Source organism: Alligator sinensis, unplaced genomic scaffold (genome assembly GCF_000455745.1).
Source record: "Alligator sinensis unplaced genomic scaffold, ASM45574v1 scaffold573_1, whole genome shotgun sequence".
In the NCBI taxonomy this organism is placed as follows: domain Eukaryota; kingdom Metazoa; phylum Chordata; order Crocodylia; family Alligatoridae; genus Alligator; species Alligator sinensis.
In genome coordinates this window covers 4,394,898-4,404,879 of record NW_005841877.1, presented here as the reverse complement: position 1 = coordinate 4,404,879, position 9,982 = coordinate 4,394,898, and the positions used below count along the sequence as shown (strand labels likewise).

Sequence of the window (9,982 nt, the reverse complement as noted above, 5' to 3'; positions counted from 1 at the left end):
CTCTCCCCTCATAGGGCTTGTCCTGTAAGCCCCTAACCATATGAGTGGCCCTCCTCTGGACCCTCTCAAGTCTATCAACATCCTTCTTGAAGTACAGCGCCCAAAACTGGACCCAGTACTCCAACTGTGGTCTGACCAATGCTGCACAGAGGGGAAGTAACACCTCCTTGGATCTGTGTGTCATGCATCTGCTGATGCATGATAAAGTACGGTTAGCTTTGCTGATGATTTCGTTATACTGACGATTCATGTTTATCTTGGAGTCCACTATGACTCTGAGATCCCTTTCCACTTCTGTGCTGTTGAGAGGGTCACTTCCCACCCAGTAGATGTGCTGGATATTTCTGCGCCCTAGGTGCAGCACTCTGAACTTGTCCTTGTTGTAATGAATCCTATTATGTACTGCCCACTTTCCTAACCTGTCCAGGTCTGCCTGCAATCATTCCCTATCCTTCGGAGTCTGCACTTCACCCCACAATTTAGTATCATCCGCAAACTTGGACAGAGTACAATTCACACCCACATCCAAGTCACTGATGTAGATATTGAAAAGTACAGGTCCAAGGACCAAACCCTGCAGGACCCCAGTACCAACATCATTCCAGGTCAATACCAACCGGTCTACTACCACTCTCTGGGTGTGACTGCTAAGACAATTTGCCACCCACCACACCATGTAAACATTTATGTCACAGACTCTTAATTTATTTATGAGAACAGTACGAGATATCGTATCGAAGGCCTTGCTAAAGTCCAAGAAAATGACATGCACCTCTACTCCTGCATCTAAACATTTTGTGACCCTGTCATAAAACAAAACCAGATTGGTCAATCATAATCTACCTGCTACAAATCCATGCTGGTTTCCCTGCTGCATTATTTTTCCCACCAGACTCCAACAAATATGATCCTTCATAATTTTTTCAAAGACTTTTCCAAAGATGAAGGTGAGACTGACTGGCCTGTAATTACTCGAATCTTCCTTCCTCCTCTTGAAAACAGGAACCACATTGGTCCTTTTCCAGTCCTCTGGGACCTGACCCGAGCACTCAAACAGCCATGCCAGTTGTTCTACTATGACACCGGCCAATTCCTTCAGTACCCTCGGATGCAGCTTATCCAGGCCTGCTGATCTGACATTTCATGCATTTAAAGTATCCAGGGCTTTTTGTATTTGCCAGTTATTAATGGCTTTAGTTTATCTGTACCACCTACATTCCAAAACAAACAGCAGCCAATCTCCTTCTAACTGCAGGAAAGAAGGTGGAAGGGGCATTTTCACATAATAGATAGCTGCTTCCTTTGGACATTTAATTTAATCTGCTGTCGTATTGGCTATTTAAATGAGTGTTACTGGTCATAATATTACCCCCAGGAGTGGGAGGAGTCTTACATTACATTAATTACATTGAAATTTTCACTATACTTAAAATCTGTAATACTGAAAAACAAGAAAATAATCTGCATAGGAGATAATCAGGAATTCATGTTTATTCATTATAATTAAATTTTCAGTCTTATGACATTCCCTAGGCAGGGAAGTTAGTGGTTGTTCCTATCTATTCTGGTAATAAGTCTTTATAGTCTTTTGTTGTGGTTGTTGTTTAGACTTAATATTTGAATCTCTCGATATTTCAATTCTTGCCCAAATTGAGAATGTAAGTAATAGGGTGGAGAGGGGGGGAACTCAGAGGGAGAAATGGGAAAAGGCAAAGACACAGGGTAAAAGAAAAATGCTCTTTCATATCAAAGATCTCTAAATAAGTAATTCATATAACATTTTATTGTAACTCAAAAGGAAGCACATGAAAATGGCATGCTAAGATCTAAAATGCTTTAATTTTCCCTTTCCCAATATCAGCAATGATACACTAGTAATGAAACTGAAGTTGAGTATTAGTGAATATCTCCAACATGCAATTAGTTCAACCTCTGACAAACTAATCACAACATGAAGTTATATAGTAGTTATGTCCCACTCATAATGTTTTTAATTCCCTCTCTCTCTACAGTAACTACAATTTAATTTAATGTCTTGAAAGCATTTTCTGCTCAGGTCTATAACTAAAATTTTATTTCTCAAAAGTGAGAGTTGAACTCCACCTATGACAACCCACAAATTTGTAGAATATCCAGATTAATGCTCATGAAAAAGTGTTATAGACCGAGTAAATTGACAAGTAACATAAATTGCAAAATGAACAAGAAACCTAGTCTAGACATATTATGAATGGAAAGTTTGGACCTGATACCACTGGGTTTGGAGGTTTCTCTACACTCCTGAGAAGTGCAGGGTATACAGCTATTTTCCATGTGTACGGTTTGTGAAAGAACAATAGCAGGTAGAAGCTCAGAAAAAAGAATTTAAAAAAAATCTTTCCTCTCAAATTAGACTGCCTGAATTGTTATAATTTGTGTTTTATAAAAAAAAATCTAAAACCAGTACAATTGAAGCTACAAAGCGCCCAAATAAAACTACCTAAAGCAATGAAGAAAAGACTAGGAACAACACATTTTCTCACATACAACATGGGCCTTTTTTCAAAAGCAGCTGTTAGAAATTGGGGCGTACTTTGTCAGTGCACCGCTTAAGTTTCTGCTAGTTGTAAGTGAAAGCAACTCTGCATGAGATCCAAAGAGCAGAACAATGAGCAGCCTTGGCTCCCTTGCCGCTGCTACTTAATTACTTGCTACGAGTATTATTTTTTTTTCCATTTTGCCTTTCAAAAACAAGGTTTGTATCTTGTTCCAGGGCATGATGCATGCAAGAAAATGCAATACGTAACTGAAATTATACACAGTCAAAAAATATTAAACTTGTGCTTAAGGAAATCTTCCTACTTCTCTATCCCCTACATCAATCTTTCCCCTAATATATATGGAATATGTTTTGAAAATTGTTTCTAAGCAAAAAGACACCAAAAGTTGGAAGCCAAAAATGTTAATTTTTCTCATCTACTCCCCAAAGATGGATTAAAAAAGGGCCGGTGTCTCTGAGGAAAAGGACAGAAAGCAAGTTGGATCAGTCAATCCTCATTACTAGAAACAGTAAACTGCTAGAAACTGCTTCTAGAGCTGCTGCTGTACAATTGGGCAGCTAGGCAGCAAGATCCACAGGGCAAAGATCTTGTCCTTTTGAATGATTCAACTGAAATGTGGAACAGGATAGAGTTTAATATATAAAGGAAAGCCCTTCACATTCTGTATCTGAGTGCTCTGGAAAACACACACTTTCATTTTTGCACATGCAATGAGCTTTCCTTCTTCACTTTCTTTTAAGAACTGTTTGTCATAACAAAATAGTGTACATTTTAAGTAACATATATAAAAAAGTAATCATAGTTACAAAAATCTACACAAATGCACAAGACAAATGTCTCAATATAGAGCTACACCATTACATACCTTAATCAATCCTTCAGAAAAAAGAATTTCTATAGTTTCTTTTAAAATAGGAAGCAAGCCACCGTGATGGATACCAATTCCTCTCTTTAGAAGTGGAAGCACATGCTCAACCTGTGGATACAGAAATTAAATATAAACTTTCAAAATTAGGTAAAAATATTAATTATATGCAAGACATTTGCTCTTACAGGGCTTGGATAATTCACCTTTATCTGATTTTTAAATGCAAACAAACAGATCTTCAACTTTATTTTCCTTCAATACCAAGTGATTTCTTGAAGCCAGGGGCAGATTTCTATTGTGATTAGTTGCCTAGCTCATCAAATCTAATTAGATAAAACTTTTTATCCATAGTATGTAATAGTTTCTAGGGACATGTCCACATATGTAGGCATGTACACTTGCAGCAGCTCAAATAGGAGTGGCACAAATCTGTGCCAAGGATTTTTGCCAACTTTGGTGTTGGACAAGTTGTACCACTTGGGGCAAGATGACACTGCCCAGCTCCTCCCAGATCAGCAGCAAGGGGGAGCTAGAGGCTGGGGCCAGCACCTGTGCAGACCGCAGCAGTATAAAAACCTGCCCTGGTGAGCAGCTCAGGGCAACTTGCACTCAGAAGCTTGAGGCCTAGCCACTTGGTATCCACCCCATGTCCCAGCTGGACTGCTGAAGCAGTGCTAACCTGGAGTGGCCCCTGCACCCTTTACCCACTGCAGCAGTCTGGCAGTGGGAGGTGCTGCCTGGCTGTGACCAGCTGCCACCTGCAACAGCATTTGTCCCTTTGGACCTGCGGCCAGACCTGGATGGGGTGCCCCTGCTCTGCTATCTGGGCAGACCTTCTATTCAGACCTTTCTATTCTATTCTATTTATAGTTAGAGCAATTTAAGTTTGTGGCACACAATAGTAAAATGACACTGCAAAGAAACAAGCAGCTCCTAAAAGTAACCCTTAATTTTATTTTGGTCCTTCAGCGCATAGTGAAAAGTGGTGCATTTATTTAAAGGAAGAGAGCACAGCAATTTTTAATCTATTATTCCCTCGTCCAATCTCACGGACCTTGGTAGTAAAGACAAATCTTGCATGGCAGATTTTCTTTTACTGAATCACAATAAAAACCTCTCCAAAAGACTGCATTAAATTAAAGGATGGGTAAAAGATGAGAGTGAAAAAAAATATAATTTTAACATCTGTTACAAATTTACTGCACTGTAGCATTCTTCCAATTCTAAAACTTTTATAAAAGTCTGTATCTTCCATTATAAATAAATATACATTTTTACCCTGCAAATTGGTTAATCACTGTTCCAATAATTTAGCTTTCTGAAAAGCTGTAATTAGATATGAAATAACAGCTAAAAAATATTACTCAATTCCTTTAAACTACTGTCAGCCAGGCTCTCTCTCAACACACGTTCCTTATTTTAAAAGTCATACAAAGCCACTAAGACAACTGAGTAAAGTTGTGCTTCACAAAAGTGGCAAAAAATCCTGTACCCTCCAATATCAACAAGAACCATGAACAGAACTAACTGCTAAAACTTTTTGCAATATACTTAATAAACAGTTCACTGTGAACAGCACTTTTGGTATGAATCCTGGTACCATACATGTTAACTGAAATTATTCTGTAACAATCTCCATACTCACCTGAGGAAGCTTTTTGTCCTCATCAGACAAACAGTCGATTGCATTATTAAATACTTCTTCAACCATCTTCTTTTCTTCATCTAAAGAAAACATCAATGTGTAAACAACCTCTTTCTTCTGCAAACGCTAGCATACTGGTACCTTACATTATACCAAGTATTATTGAAGACAAACCTTCCTAAAAGTTATAGTTCAAGAAGTAATACTAGAAGATTAGGAAGATGCATGTAAAATACAATTAGAAAGAACATCCTCAAAGATATCTGCTTTTTACTTAGGTGGTGCAAATGTCAAGTCTTGCAAACTCAAAAACGTTTGATGTGCCAAGAGAAAAGGAGTATGTGCATAGAATTACTGGAGTATCCGTAGTAGCTTAGACACCATAAAGCATGTGACAGTAAATGCTGTGACTATTTTACTATTATCTTTACTCATATACCACACACTTTTCTCCTTTAAAATGACCACTCCAAAATTTAAGTGGGGGAGCTGATTTTCTGCACTGGAATGGAAGAACGAAGCTGCTATAAAATGGCTGCCATACGTTCCCCTTAGCTAATGGCCTCAGGGCAGGAGGGAGCAGAAATTGCCCTTCAGGGTCAGAGCTACAATGTTAAAGCTTTCACAGTTACTGCAGCATAATCAGTAGCCAGGATTCAGCCATGTAGTCAGGATATCCAGCAGAGTTGAGCCATGACTCTGGAAAAATCTTTTCTTCATTCTCCCTTCCCAAAATAAGGCATGTGTCTTTTTATTTTATTTTTTTGGGAGGGGGGACAAGGTGGTGTGGGGGGCAGAAGTATGTGAAAAAATACAGTATACTATGCCAGCATTGTGGCCAGGGCAGAGGCAAGAAGGAAGATAAAGGTCACTGCCCAGAAGATTTCTCAGTATTAAATTTGCATGCTAATTTCTGCTAACCCTCTATATAGTTATGCTTAACATCCTCAAAACTTCTGAAAATTAAGATTATTTTTCCAAGTCCACAGTCAGTCCCTAAACTAGGAACTTTTTGGGGGGATAGCAGAAGGCATCCAACTAGAATTAGCTTGATTTATAAAGTAAATCTTATTTGAATCCATAAAACAACAAATTATGTAATTCCAGGCATATACATTATGTATTTTCATAATATATACAGAAAGCTTGAACTGAAGTACAGAGAACTGATTAAACTAGGCTTTCATATATTTTTACACAAACCTTAGAAATAAAGTCTCACTGCAACTTATCATACCTGTGTTGAAGTCTAGTTTTGTCATTTGAAGGGCATAGGCTTCACAATCTTTCTTGCTGAAACTGAATATAATTACAGGTTGAAAATTCCTTTCCATGATCATCTTCACAATCTTAAACACATTGGATGGTCCTGCCAAGACATTATAGTGGAAATTACATTAATAGCAAAGTCACTCAATGAGGAATAATTTAGACAGAAGAGCTAATTATATTTTTGCTTACAGGTTTAGAACAGCTTAAAAGAAAGAGACCTCTTTGTATTATGTAAAGATCACTTTAATCACAAGGTTCAAACTCACCTTTTGTTCCTCCTTTCCTCCCCTTCTGATCCCCTTTTGCCAAATCACCAGCATCTCTTAATACCTGCATTGCTGTATTAAAATTATCTTCTCTGAAATCCCCCTAGAAACAAACAACTTTTGTAATCAGATTGCACTTCCTCAATTCAAACTTCTTAATGAGTCCAAAATAAAATTGATCATTGCTTACAATAAAATAACCTGGAAGATATTATTTTTTCTGGTGAATGCAAAGACATTTAACAAGGAAGAATCTCAATGAGACATGAACAGAGAAGCTGTCACATTTTAAAAGTTGGTAGGTTCTACAAAGGACAGTTTCTTGATAATCTTTCAAACAAACTGAAAATCCCTTACATTTTCATCAACCACTAGGTGGAGTCCATCGCCCCCTGCTGGAAAGATATAATGCTGCAGAGGTGTAGGTCGATAATCTGTGTAAATCACATGACAAGGCTACAAAGGGAAAAAACCCACATCAATACACTCATTACATCATACTGTACATGAAAAACAAATGCTCATTTAGAACAGTGATTCTCAACCTTGCTAGACTCAAGGTGTCCCTTGGAAAATGCTAGGCTTCCGTCTCAAGGCACCCCTTATGCCTTACAATGCTAGCTCTTAACTTTCACTTGTTTTTTTTGACTACAGGAGAAAACAATAGAGCAATGTTTTTGTTGCAAAAAACTCAAAAAGACCACAAATCAGAATATTTTTGACACTATGGATTCCTATTTCAAACCTCTGGGTTTATCTTGTAAATCACATGTAGATGTCAGCATGCTTAATATTGCCAATATTGTGCAGCATCTTTAAGGTTGGGGGTGGGGAGGAGAGACCGAGCGTGTGAGCACAAGGGAAGAGAGAGAACAATTTTCTATTTTTCCCCTCCTCAATTTTCATCATCTAGGTTGGCAATCTAAACACTGAAGAACAGAGAACACTTCAGTGGAGCATTTTTTTAAAACACAATCGCTTCCATTTCAATGTTAGAAACCATATAAATGTTTCTTCATATTCTTTTACAAAAACTAAGAATCTTGTATAAATATACTTTTATTAAAAAAATGCAACATTATAGTTTAAGCTTTTAAGATTAGTATACCCAAATAAGAGCGCTCTAAACAGATAAATAGTTTTAACGTTCTCTCCACAGGTTTCAAGGACCAACAGCAAATATAGCTGAGGACTAAGAGTGCACAGGTAAGGGTGATTTAGCTGGTCACTTAAACAGCAGCAATCACAGAATTAAAATGGGTTATGGGTTGAGCTCTCCTCAGTCAAAAATGGATGGCACCGTGACACATGGAAGTTATGCAATTGTGGAAATACTACCTGTTTGTGAAGATGGCAGATCCATTCAGCAAACTGGCGGGCATTTGGAATAGTGGCAGACAAAAACACATAGTGAACATTGTCAGGGAGCAAAATAATGGTCTCCTCCCAAACCACACCACGTTCTGAAAATGCAAATTCACAAATAAGTTATATGTAGACATCACAGAAACTTTTTTTCCAGAAATGCGAGTACAGAATACTGCAAAAAAATCAAAGTCATATCCTTCAGGCTACGGACAGTTGTAGGCAATAGTCTTTCCAGGCGCTATAGAAACAAAAATCAAACTGAAGACGCATCCACAAAGACAATATCTTACTGGCAGTGGAAAGTCAAAAGTCACCCACAGAAAAGACAGGCAGACAGCAACAATTCTCTATGCTGTTGCATCAATATGCCCAGTCTTGGAGAAATGGGATTTCTTTGCTCATTCCTATAACCATCATCCACTGAAAGTCAGTTCCGGTACTTTTATTTCTTTGCAGAATTTTTGCACTCAAAAAGGTTTGGGATCAAGGGGAAATAATAGTTTTTTTCAGAGAAACTTAGCACAAAATACCTGAGTCTCTCATATAATGTATTTCATCAAATATAACCCAGGCAACTTCTCGCATAACCTCCGAACCCCTGTACAGCATACTTCTCAAAATCTGAAAGAAAAGAATGCACAAGTAATGCATTCAGCAGTTAAATAGAGACTATTCATATTCAGCAGTAATAATTAGTGGCCTGCTTTTTGAGATTTAAAATTTAGTAGTTTTTACTATCTGTGGTAATACAATATCTAAATTTGAAATAAAAACTAAAAAAAAAAAATATCTAAAAGATAAGCTCCTAGAAAGATTCCCAAGATACAGCAAGCTGCTCTTAAAGGAATGCCACCTGTCATTAATTACAAAAGTCCAGAAAATTATTTGAACCCTTCTTTCCCTCTACAAATGGAGGAAAGCTAGGACCAGCTAGGACCTGAAGGACTCATGGAACCAGTAGGCTTCCAGAACTCTCTGGGGTGAGCGGCCATTTCTAGTGACCTTGATGGCTACTCCCTCAACGGTCTGGTGGATCTGTGCAACAGCACTGACCTTGGCCGCAGGCACAATGGCACCCAGGCATTCACTCACATCACAGCACTGCACTAGAAGTCCACTGCTACATCGGTCCAATATTGGATCAACACCGATATAAAAAAAATTGTCTGTATTAGAAATTGGCCTGAAGTGGCCAATAATTTGGCTGATAAATGGCCCATGCATGTGTGCAGTTGCAGCACAACACATACGCAGTGAGGAGCACAGCCAGTAGCATGCAGAGCTGCATGCAGCTGGTAAGTCTGTTGTGAGGAGAGGGGAGGGGGAGCAGATCAAGGCCCCCGCAGTGAGAAGGGTGTGGGGTTGGGACTGGGGCAGGTGCTGGCCAGCTGGGGAGGGGAGGGTGCGGGATGGAGCCACAGCTTTTCCAGGGGGTGTGGGAAAGTGGGGGGCAGCTCCTGCAGCTGAACACAGCTCATTTGGTGGTTCTTCTGCTCATTTGGCAGCTCCCGCTGCTCATCCATGAGGGCATTGGGGGGGATGTACCCCCAAATCTGCACAGGGCAGGCAGTGGCGGGAGGGGGGCTATGGTGTGGCTACAGTGATTTTGGGGGTGGCTGCAACCCTCCCCCGTAGCCCCTTCTGAGCGCCGCCCTGGTGCCAGCCCCAGCCTGCAGCTTGCCCCGCCCAGATCGGGGGCATATGCCCTCCCCATGCCCTCACGGGGTGCATGCAGCAATGAGAGCTGTGCCCCCCCCAACGGACGAGCCATGGCTTCATCCCACACCCTGCCTAACCAGCCCCACTCCCTCCCTCACTGCGAGGGCCTTGATCTCCCCCCACATGCTTCTTCCCTCCCCACTCCCCTTCCACCACACCAGACTTACCAGCTGCACACAGCTGTATTGGAAATTGGACTGGTATCGGCCGATATCCCCCCTTAAAAATCGTCTATCGGTATAGGCTCCAAAACTCTCTATTGGTGCACCCCTACACAGCACAGGCCCCCTGATATACAAGCGAA

General features: G+C 39.9%; 1 protein-coding gene across 1 annotated transcript in view; it reads right to left on the bottom strand.

Annotated features, from left to right (window-relative positions):
* Positions 1-9,982, bottom strand: part of MTREX (Mtr4 exosome RNA helicase) — a 98,048-nt gene that overhangs the window by 75,950 nt on the left and 12,116 nt on the right. Inside the window, exons 7-13 of the mRNA XM_025196145.1 lie at positions 8,490-8,580; positions 7,930-8,054; positions 6,949-7,047; positions 6,592-6,694; positions 6,291-6,422; positions 5,054-5,133; positions 3,406-3,516 (exon numbers count right to left, since the gene is read on the bottom strand). Of these exons, the coding sequence (XP_025051930.1) occupies positions 3,406-3,516; positions 5,054-5,133; positions 6,291-6,422; positions 6,592-6,694; positions 6,949-7,047; positions 7,930-8,054; positions 8,490-8,580 (741 nt within the window). The remainder of the gene's footprint in view (positions 1-3,405; positions 3,517-5,053; positions 5,134-6,290; positions 6,423-6,591; positions 6,695-6,948; positions 7,048-7,929; positions 8,055-8,489; positions 8,581-9,982) is intronic.